Genomic DNA, 22,508 nt, shown 5'->3' on the forward strand with positions numbered 1-22,508 from the left:
ACATGATGAAAGAAAAGAATATACCTGGAATGCAGGAGATCTCTTAGGATTCCTCCTAGTATTACCGTGCCCTGTTGTTAAAGTCAGTGGGAAACTACAACAAACCAATCGTGGCAGAATTACAAGTGGTCCAAAACCTTCAGGTATGAAGATATGGGTCACCCTACTAGGGAAAGAACCAAGACCTGTTAATATGCTGTGAAGGCCAAGTGAATAAGAATGGGTTGTAGAAGAAGCTAGTTTTAAATACCAGCTACTACCCCATGATCAGGAACAGAAAAGAAGATTGTAATTGTAATAGTTCCTGCCTAATATGCTTCCAATGTGATATAATGTTGATAGACTTACTATTAGTTATATGTTGTGAAATCTAAGTTATGTTCAAGCTATGAAGTATTAGGGGTAACCATCACCCTAAGAAAACTTGCCTTCTATTTTGGGAGAGAATTAGTGCAGTCCTTTTTGTATACAGGATAGTTATAACATGCTAGGCATAATTATGAACTGGTCTTTGTATCTGAAGACTGTGATTTTTTTTTTTTTTAATACTGGGGATTGAACTCAGGACCTTGTGCTTGTGAGGTGCCACTGAGCTAAATCCCCGGCCCTGGAGACTATGGTTTAAAGAAATTTCTGGTTGTTAAGTTGACAAGGGGTGGATTATAATAGTTAATAGATTGTATCAACTTGAGTGTGAGAAACGCCCAAGTATATTAGATTAATAAAGTTAGGGATGTGGAAACTCACTCTAGGCAGGATTTTTTCCAGAATGGTATAAAAGGAAAAGAAGAAAGAAAGCTTGCTTCTGCTTCTTCAGAGGAGCTCCAGTCTTTGCCTTCATCTTGGATGTTGTCTTCTGGCTTTCAGTACACCTCTTCAGCCTCCAGCACAGACTCTATCGCCTTTTGTCATAGACCATTCAGCCTTCCATTGCAGACTGCTTGGCCTCTTGATAGGGACTTGCATGTGACACTATACTGAGCTCCAGGCCTTGAGAATAGATGCTTCAGATCCCCAGTGCACAGACAGACCTTTTGTACTCTTATACACCTGACTCAACTGGTGGCCATTATAAGCCAATCTTGTAAATTCTTACATATTTGTATATATTGCATTAAATCTGTTTCTCTAGTAAGCGCTGACAGATACATATTTTGGTACCAGGAGTGGGGCTGTTCCTGCGACTGTGCCTGACTATGTGGTTCAGGAGCTTTTGGAACTGGCTTGTGGGAAGAATTTGGAAAGGTTTGGAAATGCCAGCTGAAGAAGCAGCCCTGGAATGTTTTAAGTAGTACTTAATGGGAGATTCTGGTCAGAGTTCAGAAGGCCAGAATGCTGGTAGAAATGCAGCTGTTAAAGACCAGGCATAGGAGGTTTCAATTAGGAACAAGGACTACATTAGCTATTGTATTCCAGACCACGTTGATAACATGGTCTTTAGCAGAAAAATTGTCTGCATTTTGTTCATGCCTAGAGAGTTTGCAGGAAATTGAGATTAAAGGTATAGACTAATGAATCTTACAGAAGAAATATTAAGGGCCGGGGATCTAGCTCAGTCGCCTGTGCCTGCCTTTCAAGCACAAGGTCCTGAGTTCGATCCCTGGTATTGGTACACTCCCTCCCACCCCACTCCAAAAGAAGAAGAAACTTCAGGGCAGTCTAATGCTGAGGGAGTGACATAGCTACTGTTGGGTGCTTTTAACCAGATCTATGTTGAGAATTGATGGCAGAGAGCCCAACAGAATGAATTAAAAAGTTTTGAGTTTAGCCAGAAAGAAACCTGTAGTAAATTTGTGACCTGAAAATATGGAATAGAGGAAAAATTGGTTGCTAAAAAGACTAGCAAGAAAAAGTCAAATTGAGAAGTGGACAGTAGAAAAGATGGCCTCAGGATATCACAAGAACCAGCAGAACTCCACCCTTTGTGGCCTTGAAATAGTAAAGGTGAAGGACTTTGCTTTGAGAAGAGAGCCCCAGGACACCATATTCCGGAATGGCATTGGCCTAAGGAAGTTGTTCCTTGGCCTTTGGTTCATAGGTACTGGACCTCTACATCCCAAAGAGAAGGAAGGCTGGCTCCTGCTCTAGTTGGCAGCAGACTCTGGAGTCATCCTCATAGTGGTGGCTTTAGCTGCATGTCAAGTGCAAGAAGGCTTCCACCTAGATTTCAGAAGAAGGCCTGGGAGGCCAGGCAGTCTGCTTCTGAGAGTGTGGTGTGTGAAGCTGTGAGTGTGAAGCTGCATGGGGAACTCCAGAGGGTTGGAGAAGCCAGGAATGTGGATCATCCAAGGAAAGCTGTAAGGAATGAGCAAAACTGGCCCAAGAGAGAAATCGTGAGAGCTGCAAGCATACAATGCCATAGGGGCAGAGCCACCAAAGCCCTTTGGAGTTTATATCTTGCCATAGACTGCCTTGGGTGCTTGACATGGAACTACAGGATTGAATGTTTGCCCTGCTAGATTTTGTATTTGCTTTGGTCCCATTCTTTTGTATCTCCCTATTTGTACCTTTTGGAATGGTACTGTTTATCTTGTTCTGTTATATGTTAGAAGTGTTTAACTTTCTTTTTGTACAGGAGCTTCAGCTAAGGTTTTGTCTTAAATCTCAGAGGGGACTTTGGACTTGGACTTTTCAGCAGTGCTGAAACTGTTCGGACTATGGCAACTCTTACAGATGGACTAAATATCTTTTGCATAAAGGGATGTGCATGAGTCTTTGGGGAGGCCAAGGGTAAAAAGTTATGGCTTGTATATAAATGTTCCCCTAAAGCCTCAGAGAGTCATAGATAGGGCTTTTCAGAGGTGGCTGGTTCTAGGGTGTGTGATGCTGGGTTTAAAATGTGTAATGCTGGGATGAACTTGGATGGGATATAATAGACAGAAAGAGAGCTGCTGCTGCTGCTTCGCCACTTCACTGCTTTATTAGCTTCTGCCCACTATGAAAATTTTCCTCTGTGTTGCCTCTTTGCTATGCCACCCTGCCTTAGAGCCACGCTGACTGTGGATTGAAACCTCTACAAACTGTGAATCAGAATAAACCTTTTTGTCGTTGAACTTTGAATATTGGGTAGTTTGTCTTAGCAATGAGAAAAAATAAGACAGTATCACACATTTAGAGGGACTTTCTTTCTTAGTCTTATTTTTTTGTTGTTCATTCATGAGCCTATGGAAATTGTTTTCAGTTTATTTCCATCTTGTACTTTTGTTTGCTTTCTGCTTTGTTTTCCCTATATTCTTCATTCTGTCAGGGAACCCTTAACATTTTTTTTTTTTTTTAAGGAAAAGCAACTAGTATTTTTTCACATTACCTGCTTAGCCACATTTTGAAGTATATGAATGTTTAATTGCTGGTTGCCTCAGATAGAAATATAGACCAGGCACTCCTTGTAGTATATCAGAACAGTCACTTCTTTTAGATATTAAATCAGTATCTACATTTGAACTTTAGTCTTTTATATTTATGGTGATGTTTGTTTCTAGAGCTTATGTACATCCTGCTTGTGCACAAGTTTCAGTATTGAGCCCCAGTTTGGATTCTGTATATGGTTCCAACAACCTTTGGCAGACACAAAGATAGCACATCAACTTCTGCATTGTAATTGCTCACAATATTCAGCCCATCTCCCAGCCTCCTTGGCTCCTTTGCTTGCTCCTTGTTATTCTGTGTACACTGGGGTTGATATCATGCCAAGAACATTTCAGGTGATTTATTGTGACCCAATTTCGTGGTTTCGGAGTGAGTGGGATTTCCTTTGCTCAAATGAAGAAAAAAAATTCAAAATGTTTAAAAGTAGGTAAATAATATATTTCAGCTATACAGAGTTGTTTAAACTGAGGTAGCATTTTAATTCCAAGTAGAAATATTTATGAAACTTAACTGAATTCATCAGTATAGTACAAGTGTGAGTTTTTGTTTTGTTTTGCTTTCTGGAGACTACCCATTCTTTTTTATTTTAAAAAAAAATCTGGCCCCTAGTTTTCTCACTCATCCACCTACCTACCATTTTCATAGTTTGGTTATATCTTTGTAACCCTTGTAATATATATTTTTTGAACCAATTTACATTTTACACTTTAATGCATATATCAGGTCTTATCCTAAGGATCTATCATCTGTGGAATAATGGCTTTAACCTGTAAGTTTTATAATCCACTTAAGAGTGTATAAATAATACTGCTAAAAGAGACTAAACTAAAAACTTCTAAATCTTAAGAATTAATTTTTCTTCTTTTTCGGTCTGATTTTCTATTCTTTCAACGTAATAATCACTATACCTTTTATTATCTGTTAGGTTTTCTTTTCTTTCTTTTTCTTTTTTTTTCTTCCTATTGGAAATTGAACCCAAGGCCTTCACACTAAGGTACATCCCCAGCCTTTTTACAAAACTTTAGAATTTTAAGATAGGTTCTCTTTAAGTTGCTAGTTGACCAGGCTGTGCTCAAACTTGTGATCTTTCTGTCTTCGCCTTCTAAAGTGCTGGGATTACAAGTGCATGCCACATACCTGGCCTCTGTTAGGCTTTCTGTAAGTGAACTTTACTAGAAGTTTGTTTTGATTTATCTCACTAACATGACAAAAAATTGTTAGAAATAATTCCAAATGTAAGACTGCTTTAAAAAATCTTTAAAATTTAATACAGTATAAACTGTATATCTTCCATGACTCCTCTAATGAATTCAAACACAATTTCGCCATCCTTACAGAATTTCACCGTCCTTACAAATGCTTATTTAAGTTGTATACTTAGAGGAAATGAGTTCTATATATATGAGGATTGAACATCTACACTTTACCTACATGATCCTTTCTTGGAATGGAAAGTTTGTTTTGATATACTAAACTGTAAGAAGACACTGACATATTTCAAAGTCATGTTTTTGGTTAAGTAAAACAGTCATTTAATGAAATGGTCTTTTTAAAAGAAGAATTTGGAAATATGTTGATTTCCAGTACTTTTCATCATAAGGAATTCTGAACATGCAAGACTTGAACCTTCTCATGTAGTAGTTCTCAGACTGGCGAAATCTTCCTTCCTGTGGCTTGGGTTAGCGTCCAGCAGTATTTTTAGAAGCAGTCCTAACTCAGTAGCTATGTAAGCGCTGAGGAAGATGGAGTCACAGGGCCGACTGGGCTTGCTTCCCACTGGGAGGGCTGGAGTTGAGCAGGAAGGAAGGCCTGCTAAACAGTTCCTGGTGTGCAGCTATGTCTGACTGGGTAGGCAGCCGGCAGCACAATGTCTCCCTTTTACAGAGTAACACCCTCAATGAGTGCTCAGATATGTGAGGAAAAAGTATTTGGGTAAGTGAAGAAGCGGGTGTTTCAGAGATTCTTCTCATGTTTTTGTGGCATTTGGATTTCAGGGAGTGTACTATTTGTTGTTGCAAAGTACTGGCTTTGTTTCCAGTGGCATTTTAGACTTTTTGAAACAGCTTACCGCAGGCAGATTGAAGCCTCTTACTTTCTAAAAATGTGAGCTTAATTTAAAAAAGGATTTGTTTGCAATGAAAAGTTATTTGTGCTTCTTGAAATCAGGGAAAATTAATTGTGATATTCATTTTTAGGGGTGAGTTCTCTACTAGACTTAAAATCTAGTTTTTCCTGTTGTTTTCATTCTGAAATCATAACCAATTTAAAATGATGAAGACCACTTAAAACTGATTGCTGGTATTTTAAATGTATGATGTTGATTTTAGGGATGATTTACTTGTTTTAAAACACTGCAGATGTTAATTGTTCACTTATGTGACTATGATATGAAAGTGGTGTAATTTACTTCAGTTTAAATAATAGAAACTTCTGTTTTCACTAAAACCTGGTTATTTTTCTTCTGGAAATCTTCATTTTGTGATAAGCTGGTGCAAATGGCTGTTATTTTTAGAGTATTACTTTTATATTTTCAGTAGCATTTAGTTACCAAGCCGTAAGTAGTTAACTTTTATAGAAAGTTGTACGTATTTATAGTCTTTTGCTTTTGATTCTGTCCAGTGGAGTGTGACAATATGAACCGCTTTGACCGATCAGACAGAAATGTGCGGCAGTCTCAGGAAGGATTTTGGAAAAGGCCACCCCAGAGATGGAGTGGACAAGAACATTACCACCTCAGCCATCCTGACCACTATCATCACCATGGAAAAAGTGACCTGAGCAGGTGGGTGCTGTTTTTTTGTCTTCTGATTAGTTTGAATAGTGATTCTTCCCCCCAAAACTAATATTGCCAGGTTTTTGAGGCTCCTTTTGCCCCAAAAATTCAAGTTACAAGTTACTAATTACTAGTTAGAATAATATGTAATTCTTTCATCTTGGCACAAATCTTTTTTTATTTTCTTTATCATAAATATTGTATTTATATCTACTCTTTGTTTTTAAGTTTTTATTTGGGAATGATTAAATGTTGACTTTGTTAAAGTTTAAAATTTTATTAATAATAGTGTGCAGCATTAATGCCAAATGATTTGTCTTCTTTGGCTTATATAATAAATCTGAATCTTAAAATTCCACAAGTGCTATTAGAAACATAAGAAGGTACTGTGCAGTACTAGAAGTCTTTGCCTTTTTGAATTGTAGGATAACCTTTAATGTCATCAAAACTTACATGTAATAGGTCTCGATAGTCAATTGAAACCCCAGGCGTGGTACAGAATAGCTTTGCAAATTTAGATAATGTATTTAACCCCCTTTACTTCAGTTTGCCATTTGTTTGTTTGTCTTTTGGTATTGGGGATCGAACTCAGGACCTTGCTCTTGTTAAGCAGGCACAGTGCCACTGGCCCCAGTTGTCCATTTGTAAAAGATTACTTAATAATGCCTTTCTCTCAGTATTTGAGGATATGGAATAAGAATGCTGCAGCATCTGGTTTACAGTAGGAACTCAGTGGCATCTTTTTTTTAAATCCATTTCTCATCTCATTCCACAAGACATTTGAGGTCATTTTTGGAGCATATTTACAATACAAATAATAAAATTAGGATAAAGAAGTAATGAAAAGAAGATACATGAATGTATATATTCCCTAAAGTAGGAAATAAAATTGTTTCTAAGATTCTTTGTGGCAAAAGCAAGTACACAATTTGATTCATTATAAGATAAACAATGTGCATATGTTTATTCCATATTTATTTGCTTTTATGAGAACAAAATATGAGTGGTTTCTTGCATGAATTCTTAGAAGGGACGATACCTTGAAATGTTATGGACAGGTCCCAGCTTTTCAAAGTAGCAATAATGATAATTTTCTTAACTGTTGTTACTTGTACAGGCTGCAAAGACTCCAGTCCAGTTGAGAAAAGGCAGTTCATTGAATCACAAAACAAAGATTTCTTACTAAAAATTCTTCTAGAGATACAATTCAGTGAAAGGATATAACTGAAAAAGTCTGGTGGAATGCATAGAGCACATATCATCATTTCAAACATTATTTTGGCTGCTCTGTTTTTTATATCTAGGGTTTTCAAAAAGGAATAGGCTTCAGAGAGTGGTATTATCAGGAAAGAACATGATGTAAGGACAGTCTTCATTGCATTAATGAAAGTTTTGCTTTCCTAGTCTCACATAGTAAGATAGGAAGTACATTTGAGGCCAATTTATAAAACTTTAGAAGCTGAATTAAACACGAATCTTTGATTATTCTTAAAATTTGTTCATCCACTTAAAAATATTCATTGACCATCTGTTGGATACTTTCTCATGCTATGATTGACAACAGCTTCTTGGAACATTGTATTGAAGTAGTAAATTTTTTGCAGTTGGGCTCGGGATTTAGCTCAGTGGTGCCGCTGCTTGCCTCATAAGTGCAAGGTCCCAAGTTCAATCCCCAGTACTGAGAAAAAAAAAAAAAGAAAAGAAAAGAAGAGAAAAAATTCTGCAGTTAATGAGCTCAGTAGGTATCTTTGTATGGGATGATATTCATGTGCTTGTTCCAATACACACAGACAAACAGCATATACTTCTTGCTGCTTGTCTACTTAGAGTCTACAGAGAGATGGGCATGAGACAGTTACAGTGCAGAGTTGGTGTGGTGCAGTGGTGTGTACACAAATAAGGTAATGGATAAGGCACTGCAGGAGTGTACAGCAACTGGTGTTTGTTTAGGGTGTCACAGAATAAAGGACATCACTTCAGACTGATGCTAAAGGTCTGACTTTAGAGATTGGAGTGGTTGCCCAGGAGAAGGTTGGGATTCCACATGGGAAAAATCGCATATGGAAATTGTATGTTTATGATAGAGTCTGGCATTTGCAGAAAGCTGCTCTTAAGTTTACTATAGCTAGATTGCTCAGTCATTTGGAGGAGGAATGAGTAGATGTGATCTCTAACCAAAGGTGGCAAAACTGCCATATATGCAGTGTAGGATAAAGGATGGCAAGTTGCAGTCTATGGTGAAACTGTTAATCAGACTGTCTAAAAATGACGTGAATTAGCTGGAGGTAGTCTTTTCTGTCCTTGAAAATGATCAAGCCAAGACTTAGTCATCTGTCAGAAAAGTTGAGCAATTTTTTTTTAAACTGTGTTTTGTGAATGTCAACAGGTATGGAAAAGTTCTTTGGTCAAATGAGTATGAAAATAAAGTATTATTAATTATTTTTGAAAATGTATAAATTACTGATTTTGCAAAAGGTTAGGTAGTAGATAACCTGTAGGCATTTCTGGAAACATGATTACAAATCCCTTCTGCAACAGTTTATTTTAAGAAATTTATGATTTGCTAAATTATCCATGTCATCCACACTGGTGATTCTGAGAGAGAAATTCATTAAATTCTTGGCATTGCTAATCTGAATTACTTAACACAGAGCCTTCTAACGAGTGGACTGAGGCACAGTCGTTTATTGTAAATGATTTTTTATTGATGCCTCTCAAGCTGTCCAGTGATGGTGCTGGGTATTCTGGATTCCTTGGAGCCAGTTATGAGGATGAGTGGTACGAAAAGAAACCTCTTCTGTGACAAACCTTACCCTAGGTTGCCTTAACCTTAACTATTAAAGAGTTTGAATATACTAACACCAGGGCCTTTTTAACACATGTGCAAGAATCTGTCTTTTTGTTCTATAACTTTTTGAGTACTAGTGCTCTTTCCTCTCTGGTCCCCAACTGCCATCCTTCTCATAGTTAATTATAGGATTATTCCTTATCCATAACTCAGTGGTGTTGGGAAGACTGGTGGTTGAGAACTACTAGTCTTTGCTGTCTTAGTCCCATCATAATACTGCCCTGTCTCTTAACCTGAAATACTTTGCACTCCTCTTATTTCCCCAGAGCTCCCTATCTCACCAGCTACCACTATACCAAATGTAATTCTTTTACATCTTAAGAAATGCACACCCTTGGCCTCTTTGCCTACATTTTCCTAATTGTAACTGACATCTACCTTTTTCCTAAATTTCCTTCTTCCTCAATAATGTTTTTACATGAAGTAATCTCTTCTGTTTTGTTTTTCCTTCATTAAGTTTATTTTGGTACATTTTAGGTATACAATATGATGACATTCATCATTGGGAATTTGTACCTTTACATGATATATCTTGGTTCTTATTTTTTTCCCATTCCCCTGCCTTCCCTTCACCCCCTCCACCCCTCCCTATTTATAAATACTTTATTTCCATTTTTTTCCTTTTCTCATATTTACATGAAGGATTTTCTATTTACTTGAGTTACAAGCCAATAAGTTGTTTAGAGGTAGTCTTTGTCCTCATTCTTCATCTTACTTCTAGTTGAAGTATTAAGTCTCTTTTCTTTGGGACTTAAGGTATTTGGCTGTATGAACTTACTGGTTCTTACTCATAGCTTGCAAAAACTAGTCTCTTGGTCTACTTTCCTCCATTATAAGCTTCAATAAAGTCTTCAGTATCTTCAGTGTTATGTAAACGATTCATTTAGCTTTTTGTCTCTTTAATTCTTTAGGATTCTCTATATACAAGATATGTTATCTGAGAGTAGATTGTTTTATTTTTGTAGATTCTCTTTAGCAATTTAAAGACATTCCCTTTTCTCCATGGCTTCTTGAATATCTGTATCTTGAAAGAGTGATAGATTTCGTCAAATACATTTTCTGTGTCTGTTGAGATAATCCTCTTCTCTGGATTCATAATGTGGCGGTGTTACTAGATGGAGGATCCAGTGGGTCTTCAGGTTCTTGGTGTCCTGAACAAAGAATTGGACAAAACACCCAAAATTGGTAGTAAGGATGTGTGTGTGTGTGTGTGTGTGTGTGTGTTTGTGTGTATTGAAGGTGGACAAGGGTGAGAGCAGGTGAATGAATCACTGGGGCCCAAGGATGAGGGAAAGGGGTCTTTTGTATCCAAAATTCCTGGATTGGCTTCTCCCTTATGCAAATAAGATATTGGGGCAGTTGTCCTATGAAAAGCTCACTTGACCAGGTACCAGATTTAAACTGCCCTACTGAAAGACTCACTTGGTTTTCTGCTAGATGTAAATGAAGAATTGGAAACAGGCCTTTACTCATTGGTCTTACAAACCCGTACCAGATTCAAGTGGTGAATTGAAAACTTCACTTTCTCATTGCTTCATATACAGTGCTCAGAAGCCTTGGAGTCATTATGATCCTGTGGTCAGCATTATGTTCTCTGGGCTTTTATGACCTTTGACATGTTCATCCACATGTTTATCTGGTTTGGCTCAGCCCTAATCTCCTAACAGAGGAAGTTAAATTGATTATAAAATGTTGAACCACCATTTAATTTCTTGGATAAATCTGAACTGCTTATGGTATAAAATCTTTTTACATGTTTCCTTATTCACCGTGCTAGTATTTTGTTGAGAATATTTGTGTATATATTCCTAGCAAAGTATTGGTCTGTAGTTTTCCTGAGATGTATTTGTCTAGTGTTGGTTTTGTTTCTGTTTTGGGGAAGAATTTATAAAGGATTTTTATTAATTTTTGTTTGGGCCTGAGTTTTTTTCCAAACTGAGAATCGATGAGGGCCACATAATATGAAACTAGGAGATGTGCAATTTAAGATGCAAGGCAAAATCAAAAGCTGAGGAGCGGATGGTCAGTTTTCCAGCTCAGGCCTTCTCACAGTGTCTTATTTTATTATGGTTTTTGAGGGAAAAGAGTTTATTTAACAAATAGATAAAATACACAAAAGAGGTGGGGTGGTGGAGTTCAAAGATCACTATTTTAACAGCAACTAGAGTTGATTGTGTCTCCCAGTGGAATTTCATTCAGTGACTCAGGTAAGTACAGGTTAGAGCCGTTGTGATGATGGTGGGTGATTTGTAATGATCACAGCAATAATTTCGTTACCTTTGTTTCTTTCTGAACTTGTGTTTCTTTTCCCTCCACCTTCCCCTGCCCTTTCAGAGGCTCTCCTTACAGAGAAGCACCTTTGGGTCATTTTGAAAGCTATGGAGGGACCCCGTTTTTCCAGGCTCAGAAGATGTTTGTAGATGTCCCGGAAAGCACAGTGATGCTGGATGAGATGACCCTCCGGCACATGGTCCAGGACTGCACTGCTGTAAAAACCCAGCTACTCAAACTGAAGCGGCTGCTGCACCAGGTGAGTTTGCAGCAAGCATTCCACATTGGGTATCTTGAATTGAAAAATGGATTGACTTCCTTATTTTGAAAATAAAGTTTAGAGTTTTGTGGAAACACTGCCCATGATAAAAACTTTGGTCAGAAAAAAATGGAATTTTTGTTTGATGGTCTCAATAGCCAGTCTCAGCATGAATGATATTTGATAAGCTAGCCTCTGATTCCTCATTTTCATATTAGTACCTTGTAAGTTGTTGAGAATTAGAAATTGTTGTTATAAATTGAGCAGTGAAATACTGAGTACATAGTGTGCATTTGGTAATCAGCTGCTACTATTGTAATTTCAGCAACATGGGGAATAAGAAACAGCTGTTTTTACGTTCAGCAAATAGTCATGCAATTTAACTTCGAGACTTTCAAGTTTATTCTTCCACAAAGCTCTCATTTCTTTGGAAAAAAATCTAGCTCATAGCAGTGACACGTGACTTGTGTAAAGTTGTGAGATGAGCTAGTGGTAGAGCTCGATTTCTGATTCAAGAACACCTTTATTTAACCATTTATAGGCTAGGTCGGACAAAGAAGAAAATACTGATTTAGAATTGTGTGCACTTTTTCTGTGGTTTTAAGTCTGTATTTTTGCTTTATATATGGGCCAAATCTAACTTGTAAGAAGAGCCTGACTTGACCCTACTGTACAATTTGCTTTCTGGGTCACTTTTCTCATGGTTCTGTTTTACTTTCATATGAGCTTAGACCAAATCTTAAACTTCGTGGTGGCCCTCAAAACCAGATCCGGAAGGCTTGTTGAAGTGAAATATGACTGCTGTGTTAGTAATTATGATGAGTGTACCTATTTTAGTTTGTAGTGTAAATTGTTTTATTACTGCTCTGGAGTTTTCTGGACCACTGCTGTCCATTTTTGTGGCTATTTGACACCTTTTGAAAAAACAAACAAAAAAACTTTTTCTTTACTCTAGCCTTTGACGGATATTAATGGTTTGACTTGGATGGGAAAGTTTGGCTGGGAGTAAAGTGAATTTTCCTTTACAGATTTGAAAGCATTGTTTTTCTGAGCTCCTGTTTAGCCATTGGGAAGTCTACTTTATTCTGACACATTTGACATTGTATTTGCCTCCTTTAATCTGTCTGGGAAGTTTTTCATTTTTTATTTCTGGCATTCTGCAGTTTCTGAGTGATGTCTTACTATTTGACTTCTGTTAGGATTGTTTGTTTTCCACTTAATGTTTAACATTTGGTGAGCTATTTAGAGAATCATGTCATGTGAAATTTTCTTATTTCTAACAATTTTACTCAATTTTACTTTCCCCATTTTCTGTGTTGTCTTTGTGGAATTTTGAATAATCATAAATTAGAACTTCAGATTGAATCTCATTTTTTCTTATTTCTTTTTATTTGGATTTATCTATTCTGATATCTTTTCTCAACTGTATTTTCCAGCTCTATTTTTATTTAACCATTTGTCTTGGTAATCATAAAGTCACTTTCCAAGAACCATTCCTATCATCCAATTATTATTTTTTGCAGAAACTATATTAAGTAGAAAGTTTGTTTTTCTGTTTTGTTTTATTCATAGGTTTTTAGCATTGTCTTTTTCTAGAGGGGCTTTTTTTCTTTTGTCTTTTTTTACTTTTGTCTGTTTTCTGGAACCTTCCTTAGAATATATAATGATTTCTTATTTGTTTGTTTTTGAGACAGGTTCTCACTATGAAGTTGAACTAACTGTGTAGTCTAGGCTGGCCTTGAACTTGGAGTCTCCTGCCTCAGCCTCCCAAGTGCTGGAATTACAAGCATCCACCACCATGCCCAGCTCTTGTTTTTTGATATTTAAGAATGAGGAAGTAAAAATTGAACAGTACTCTGTATATGGGTAAACAACTGGCCAGCTTCATTTTATGGTGATGGATAAATGTGGTGGGTCCACAGCACCTATTTTCTTTGCAGTATTGTAATTTCTCCACAGAAGAGACCTTTAATTGCAGTGGACCCTTGACTTATGAACTAAATTCATTCCTAAGGGCTGGTTGTATGTTAGGTTAGTCAGTTGCCTTAAGTCTCTCTCCTGTATAGGTTTAGGCCATACTTTCTTCTAGGAAGAGACATTGGCCCAGAATTTCTGAGGTAACCCCACATAGGAAAGGATGTTGTAATTTTCCTTCCAGAACTCTTTAAGGGTTAGATGTGTATCTAAGACCATCTGGAAGCACAAGCAGCCAGAATTTGAGTCATAACTCTAGAGTTTGTTCATAAGTTAAAACTAAAATTCCACTTGTAACCCAAATTGTTCATATGTCAGGTGGGTTGTAACTCGATGGTCTACTATTATTACTTAGAATACAGGTAAAAGCCTGGAAATATTTTTTTAGAAGTACGTTTATTTTTCCCATTAAGTTTATTGGTACATTTTATGTATACAGTGCAGTTACATTCATCATTGGGATCTTGTACCTTTACATGATGTATCTTGGTTCTTATGTTTTCCCCATACCCTGCTCTCACTTCATCCCCTCCATCCTTCCCTATTTGAAAAGACTTTGTTTCCATTTTTTCCTTTTCTCATATTTTTTCTTTTCCCTTCTTTCCTTTCCCCGACCGCTCCCACTTTCCTTTCTCCTTTGTACCTTTTCTTCCTATTTCTCATTACGAATATACATTTTGATCCTTATTTGCACTTTTAGGTTTTCACACAAGAGAAACTATTCGATGTTTACATGTGTGTCCTATTTATTTCACTTAAGAGTAAGGCCTCAATGTGCATCCATTTAGCTGCAAATGATTCTAGTTTCTCATTCCTTTTTTTTTTTTAAGACAGTGTCTCACTATGTAGTTGAGACTGACCTGGAACTCACTATGCAGCCCAGGCTGTTCTGGAACTCACAGTGATCCTCCTGCCTCAGCCTCCCAAGTGTTGGAATTACAGGTGTGCACCACCATGCCTGGCTTCTAATTTCTCATTCTTTATGGTTTAAAATATGAGTAGTACTCCATTTTATAAAAAAATTTCTTTATCCAGTCTCCAGTTAATGGACAATTGGGCTACTCCCAAGTTTTAACTATTAAAAACTGTGCTGCTATAAACATGGGCATGCATATATCACTGGGGTATGATTCTTTTAGTTCTTTTGCGAAGGTACCCAGCAGAGGAATAGCTGGGTCAAATGAGACCTCTAATCCTAGTTTTTAAATTTTTTTTCCTTGGTACTGGGGATCAAACTCTGGACGTTGCACTTGCGAGGCAGGTGGCAGAACCACTTTGCTAAGTCCCCGGCTAATCTTAGTTTTTTTGAAGTATCTCTATATTGATTTCCACAGTGGCTGTACCAGTCTTCACTTCTACCAACAGTGGAGAAGGGTTCCTTTCTCCTCACAACCCCACCAGCATTTGATGTTGGTTGATTTCTCAATAGCAGCCATTCTTTCTGGGGTGAGGTAGAATTTCAAGTGTTGTTTTCATATGCATCTCTTGAATGACCGGTGATGTTGAACATTTTTTCATATGATTATTCACTGCTTTGACTTCTTTGTCTGAGAAATGTCTTTTCATTTCAGATGCCCATTTCTGAATTGGATCTTTACATTTGGGAGGTCTGATTTTTTTGTGTTCTGTATATATTCTAGTTAGTAGACCTTTGTCTGAGGAACAGCTGGTAAAAATTTTTTCCCACGTTGTCTCTTAGCTCTGTAGGTGGTTTCTCTTACAGTGCAGAATCTTTTTAATAAGATGAGATCCCAGTTGTTGATTCTTTGTGCTAGTTCCCATGTTACTGAGGAAATGTTTATAGTCTTTTCCTATGCTAGTGTCTTTGAGAATTCTACCTAACCTATCTTCCAGCAAGTTTAGTGTTTCTCTTTTAATATTTAGATTTTCAATCCACTTGGATTTTAGTTTAGTACATGGTGAAAGATAAGGGTCTAGTTTTAATCTTTGGCAGGTTGAAATCCAGTTTTTCCAACATCATTTATTAAAGAGGTTATCTTTCCTCCAGTGAGGATGGTTCGCTCCATTGTGAAAAAGGAGGTAGTTGAGTATGTGTGGAGTTGTTTCTGCATCTTCTAATCTATTCCACTGATCCTTGGATCTTTTTCTTTGCCAGTGCTATGCTGTTTTTATCACAGTGGCTTTGTAGTATAGTTTCAAGTTGGGGATTGTGATACCACCTGGGAATATTTTTATTACTTATGCAGATTTTCATTTAATTCCCATAAAAATTGTACAGTTAACCTTTTTCTATATTTGGCAAAATAGGGAAAAGAAAACTAAGAGAGAAAGGAACAAGACTAATCTGTAATGTAGGACATTGTATAGGAAAAGTGATGAGATCTCTTGCTTGTTAGTGTTCTATAAAAGATGAGGTTTGGGGCATGATGGTGGATGGCTATAACACCAGGTACTAGAAAGGCTGTTAGGAGGGTTGCAGATTTCAGACTACATTGGGCAATTTAGGGAGACTATCTCTACATAAAAAGGATCAGGGATGTAGCTCTGTGCTCCCTGGGTTCAATCCCTGGTCCTCCCTGAAAAAGAAAGATGGGAAAAGTGACAGTTCTACATTAAAAGAAATGTAAATGGCAGTAAGATACAGTCTGAAATTCTGAATTTGATATTTGGTGTGGATAGGTCAGCTATGGAAGGACATTTTAGGTCATTTGGGGAAATTTGAAGATGGCCTATAAATGAGATCAAATATTACTAAAATGGAGCAATAAATATTGTTAACTGAAGAAAGCAGGTTATAAAGCAGCATGTACATTGTGGTATTATACCTGCATCTATGTGTACTTCTCTGGAAGAATATACTTTAAGTATTAATAGTGATAGTAAGAATATGTGTTTTGTTTTAGTTTACATTTTTCAAATTCCAAATTTTCACAATACACATTTATCATTTCTGAACAAATAAAAGGTTAATTCCATGTCTTATTCAAAAATTAATAATTGGATATGGTTAAAATGCAGGGTGTTACAGAAGGGACAGGAGTGATAGATGGCTTAGGGCACATTGGAAAGGAGCCTGAGGGCCACAAAAGCAGCTAGGGCATTACTCTTTTGGTAGCAGAAAGTAAGGTAAGCTATGTGCAGAATTAGTACTGTAAAAGTACTAATTTACAGTGCAAAATGAACAGCAGAGAGGTGACTTGTTAAAATATCTAGGAGGCTGGGGCTGGGGATTTAGCTCAGTGATGCCGCTGCCTACCTCACAAGTGCAAGTTCCTGAGTTTGATCCCCATACAAAAAAAAAAAAAAAAAAAAGAAAGAAAATTAGGAGGCTGATGCAGATTTCCAAATTTTAGTCTAAATAGTTACATTTAATTGCTTTGAAAATAATTGAATTTTAATCATCTTTTTATGCATCTACAATATAGAATTATGTATGTAAAAATTTTATATAATAGTCATGAATTACAAACTACTTCTGATTTTCTAACATATGTTGTCTCTACTCCTTGAAGAATAAGTGATATCATAAGGATAAGGTTCAGAAGGTAATTAGTGATACAACTAGGATTTTTTTTTACCTCAGTCTCATTGAATCCTAGTTGTACAGCACACTGTGGTGTTTTAGGAGAGACACTGAGGGATAAGAGGGGATGTGAAGGTTACCCCCAGCGTGCTCCTTACATCACTACATGTCTTCTCAGCCAAACTCTCACCGTGGAAGCTTTGTTTTATGAAAGAGCTCTCTATGTGACTTCACTTGAGTAAAGTTCCTAATACTAAATTTAAAAAATAATAAACAGTCTTATTTAACCTCTGATTATACTAATGAATTTATAGCATTTTAATAGAATTTTTAATGATGGAGAAATAATTAAAAAATAATTTTAATGATGTCTCCTCTCATTGTTCTAATACCCTATCTCCTGTTTAAAAAACTGAAGCATAATGTACATGGTGTTTATTTTAGTGAATTTTTATAAACTAAAAATATGTGTCTGTGTGGTCAGCACCCAGCAAGAAGGAGAATATTTAAAGAACAGAAACCCATTCTGGTTATTCCCTGTTTTTCTAGTGGTGACCACTTGGTTTCTGAAAACAAGAGACGAATTTGCTGGGCATGGTGGCACATTCCCGTAATCCCAGCACTCGGGAGGCTGAGGCAGTAGTATCACTGTGAGTTCGAGACCAGCCTGGGCTACATAGTGAGTTCCAGGTCAGTCTCAACTACAGTCTCAAAAAACCAAAAAAAAAAAAAAGCAAAAAAACCCCCAAAACATAAATTTGCCCATTTTTTAACTTTGAAATGAATGAAATCAGATACTATATAGTTATTTTATATCAGGTTTTTTGCTCAACATTTTTTGCATTCAATCTCTTTGTAGAGTATTCCATTATATAAATATTCCATATTTAATTTCTTCTACCATTGATAGGCATTTGGATAGGTCTCTATTCTTTAGTTTCTATGAATAGTGCTGCTACAATATTGTAACATATGTCTTTTTGTCCATATATTTATGCATTTTGTTGGGTATGCATGTATATGTAGAAGTACTGGGTCAGTTATAAGGTATGTTGACACTCAGCATTAGTAGAGAATATGAAAGAGCTTTCCCACCCACTTTTCTCTCTCATTTCTTTGTGTTAGCTTTCATGTTGGCTTTTATCATACTACCACATTCAGCACCTGTTTTGACCTTAAAGTAGGAAATGAGGAATCCAAGATGTAGTAATGGAAAAACATAATGATACGTCTTTCTGACATTTTATACAGATGATAACATACTTAATACTTTGTGATTCATGCCCTGTCTTCTTCAGGATGCTTGTTTTGGGGCTAAAAATAATATATAATAGTGTTTTTGAAATGTGAAGTGTGATATGTAACTTTTTCTTTCATTATTCCCTCTCCACTGTTGAGAATGAAACCCATGTTTACCCTCGTGCAGTTCTCCTCCCTCTGTGTATGTATGGGTGCATTTGTGTGCACATACATGTATGTACAGGTTTATGTAGTGGTAGTGGACAGGACATTGAAAGTAGTAGCATCCTGGCTGGGTATACCGAGGAAGAGCATTGAGTGATTGCTACTGGGTGGCTGAGAACCACTGAAAAGACAGCACTCACGGTCCTCTGTGTTCACATTTTTCCCATCATCCCACGAAGGAGGAGGATGTGAAATATACATTAAGAAGGGTATACATTATATGAATAGCTTGTACTTACCAGCCTAGGTAAGAAATGAGGTATTAATAAGCTTCCTGTGCCTGTGTTCCTGATTGCATTCCTTCCCTTTTTACAATCTAGAGTTTTCCTTCTAAACTTTGTATCCATACAGATACTTAGTTTTACTTCTTTTTGAAACGTATAATAAGTAAAATTATACTGTAAGTTCTTTGTCACTTCTTTCAACATTTTAAGTGTCATACATGTTTATGCTTGCTTTATTTTTTTACTTGTCATTTCCATGTTGGTGTTCCATTCTGTGAATAAACCATACTATCTTTGTCCATTTTACTCTTGATGCTTATTTTGTTTTTCCCCCGGCTTTTCTGTTTTTCCTCCTCTGACAAATACTGTTGCTGCGAACATTTTCCTGGTACATATACATAAAAGTTTCTCTGGAGCAGCTAACTAGGAGTGGAGTTTCTTATAAGACATGGAAACATTCTATATTCTATAAATACCAGACTGACTTTCAGAGTTGTTTATATTTTTCATTTCCTTTGAGTCGTTAGTTGTTCCATGCCTTTACAAACTTCATATTATCCAGCTTCTTAAGTTTCATCATGTAGGTAGAAAATACTGGTATTTAATTGTGTTTTTAATTTTCATTTCATGGTCATAAGACTGAATCTCTTGGAATTTTTGCTTCTTTGTTGTTTCTGAGTCTTTTTTTATATATTCTAGATGTAAGTGCTTTGTTGATTATATGTATAGCAAATGTTTTTTTCTTTCTGTGTACTGCTTTTCACTCTGAATCCTTTGATGAACAAAAGTCCTTAATTCTAATATAGTTGAATTTATCAGTTTTTCGTTGTGGTTTGTAAGAAATAATTCATTCATAGGCCTGTATTCCCAGAAGTCTTGAGAGGCTGGAGCAAGAGGATCATAAACTTCAACTTACCCTGGGCAGTTTAGTGACTCAGTGAGACTTTTTCTATAAATAAAATTTTTTTTTTGGTATCGGGGATCGAACTTAGGTCTTTGTACTTGCGAGGCAGGCGGCAGAACCACTGAGCTAGATCCCTGGCCCTAATAAAAAAATTTTTAAAGGGACAGGGATCTAGCTCAGTGGTGCCATTGCCTGCTTTGCAAGTGCAAGGTCCTGAGTTCTATCCGCAATACAAAAATTTTTTTTGTTTTTTTTTTTTAGAAGAGCTAGGGATGTAGCTCTGTGAGAATGCACTGGGTTCAACCCCAGGAAACACTCCCCCCTGCCGCACATGCACATAAAGTACTTGTATAGGTCATCAAAATATCCTATTCCTGTTCTTTTCTTAAAAATTAGGAGTTTTTGACCTTTACAATTAACTCTCAAATACCTTGGAATTGATTTGTTATATGTAGGCATGAATTAGTGATTCACTTTGTTTTCATTGGATGATTTGTGGGCTCCGGATTAAAAATTTAAAAATATTAAAGAGTTTCTCTATTCTCTGACATGCAGTACCTGCTGTTTTATTAAGAAAACCAAATGTCTTTTATATGTGTCACTGTGCAGTTCCAAAAAATACTATCTGGCATTGCTTAGTGTGTTAGTCACCTTTTTGTTGTTGACAAATATCTGGGGAAAAATTTATTTTGGCTCCCAGTTTCAGTATTTCAGTCTGTGATTACTTGGCCATGTTGCTTTTAGGTCTGTGGTGAGACAGAAACATTGGGGTGGAAAGATGTAGTGAAGGAAAGCTGCTCACCTCGTGGCAGCCAGGAAGCAGGGCAAGGGGTGTGAGTAGGCTTATTTTTTCTGCTTTTGTTCCATCTATCCCACCCTCTTGAATAGTGATACACACATTCAGGGTGGGTCTTCCCTACTAGTTTGCTGACCCACATGCTGCAGGTTATCTGGAAAGCCTTCATTAACACACTCAGAAATATTTCTCAATCTAATTAAATTGACAGTCAAAATTAACCATCATACTTAGTATTATATCATCTTGGTTCCCTATCGTACTTTTCTTCAAAAATATCTTAACTATTCTTAGAGCTTTATTTTTCTCCAAAATGTTGGAACCATCTTATTGAGTCTTACGAAAAATATGAGATTTTGATGGGAGTAGCATTGAACCAATAGATTAATTTCAGGGAGAATTAACACTTAGTAATTTTAGACTTTGTATCCAAGAACATGGTATATTTTGTCCATTATTGAATTAATTTTTTCAATAATGTTTTATACTTTTTTATGTAGAAGACGTACACAGGTCTGTTAGAGTTGTTTCTGGTACCTGAAGTTTTTGTTGTTGCCCTAAATGCTACCATTTTCTAATGGACCTTTGTTTTCAGAAATGAATTTAACATGTGTGTTGTTTTTGAGACAGTTTTGCTCTGTAGTTCAGGTTGTCTTTAAAATCACTGTGTAGCCCAGTCTGGCCTTGAACTTGCTGTAGTCCTCCTGCCTCAGCCTGTAAGCATTTCTTTGTGCCCAGCAACCTTAATATGATTATTTGAAAAAATTTATCTGTAGGATTTTGAGGGATTTTAAAAAATATCTATAAGCAAATCATCTGCAGTAATGACACTGTTTTTCCTCTCCAGTGTTAGTATTGTTTCTTGTTTTATCATTTGGCTAGGAACTTGAGTAAAGTATTAACATTCTTCCTTTCTTGCTCCTGAGTGTAACAGAAATGCTTTCAGTGTTTGTTAAGTATGATTTCTCCTATATCATTTTTATGGATACCCCTTATGAGGTGAAGAAAAATTGTGTTTTGTTTATTGTGCTGACGATTGAACCTAGCACTTTGCACATGCTGGTGAGCACTCTGCACTGAGCTACATTCCCAGCCTTTTTTTTTTTTTAATATTACATTTTTGAAGCATCTTAAAAAAATATTTCAGGTGCTTTTTACAAGTTTCAGTAGCTCTTTCTCTTGAAGGTCATGATAGTAAGTTGTTTGTGTCAGCCCCCAAAACTTGTGTATTTCCTACAAACATGGATAATACCTACTGTAGCTACAATACAGGCACCAAAAGCAGGCAGCTAGTATTGATACATTACTACTGTATAATCCTCAGAGATTGTTCAGATTTTGCTCTATGTCTCCGTAATATTGTTATAGCAGAAAGAGCTCTTTCAGGGTCACATGTGCATTTAGTTGTCATGTCTCTTATTTTCTTTGGTTTGCAGTAGTTCCTCAGTCTTCACTTCGATCACCTCAACAGTTTAATATTATAGGCCATTTCTGCCAAATGCTTCCATTTTGAGTTTGTTCAGTATAGCCACGTGATTGGATTCGGGTTATGCAACTCTGATAGCAATGTTATAGTACCAATGCTGTGTTGTTCCTGTTGTATCCCATCAGGTGGTCTGTGACTTTAATTTATCCCAGCAGTGATACTAATTTTAATCACTTGATAAAAATATTGTCTGTTATCTGTCTTGACTCTTAATTTACTTTTTGTCCCTTTAGTATTTACAGGGAGGAATTTTGAAACTATGTAAGTTAATAATTTATATAGTGATTAATAGTGTGGGCTAATGATTTATTTTATTCAAATAATATAATATATTATATTATTATAATATATTAATATGATTCATTTTTATGCTCATACTCTCCAAGATTTGGCTGTTGAGTACTCTTTCAGACTGGATTCTTATTTTCTTATGACATATGCTGATTATTCTTTGAGCACTTCTTTGGTCTTTGGCAGTGTAGGATGTCCAGGCTTATTTATTATTTTCCCTTTCCCAATCTGGAAACATGTTTTCTCAGGAAGCCTGGAGCTCCTTTCTGTAGATAATGGTACAATATTTAGAAGCCAAGATCTGGGGACTAGGTGTGCTTGCTGCTGTTAGATGTTCTCACTCCCTCTCAAGGTGTGTGTTGTTACAT

The 22,508-nt window shown here is 36.5% G+C and overlaps 1 protein-coding gene across 5 annotated transcripts in view; it reads left to right on the forward strand.

Annotated features, from left to right (window-relative positions):
* Window positions 1-22,508, forward strand: part of Ccser2 (coiled-coil serine rich protein 2) — a 158,232-nt gene that overhangs the window by 74,570 nt on the left and 61,154 nt on the right. For 4 of the 5 annotated variants that reach the window (XM_010622593.3, XM_010622594.3, XM_010622592.2 and 1 more), the window contains exons 5-6: window positions 5,986-6,148; window positions 11,322-11,517. In XM_010622593.3, coding sequence (XP_010620895.1) covers window positions 5,986-6,148; window positions 11,322-11,517 — 359 coding nt within the window. Of the gene's footprint in view, window positions 1-5,169; window positions 5,299-5,985; window positions 6,149-11,321; window positions 11,518-22,508 lie in introns of those variants that run through there. The other variant, XM_010622596.3, reaches the window with a different exon arrangement.

This window comes from Fukomys damarensis, unplaced genomic scaffold (assembly GCF_012274545.1).
Source record: "Fukomys damarensis isolate Sample0158 unplaced genomic scaffold, DMR_v1.0_HiC HiC_scaffold_1, whole genome shotgun sequence".
Lineage (NCBI taxonomy): Eukaryota > Metazoa > Chordata > Mammalia > Rodentia > Bathyergidae > Fukomys > Fukomys damarensis.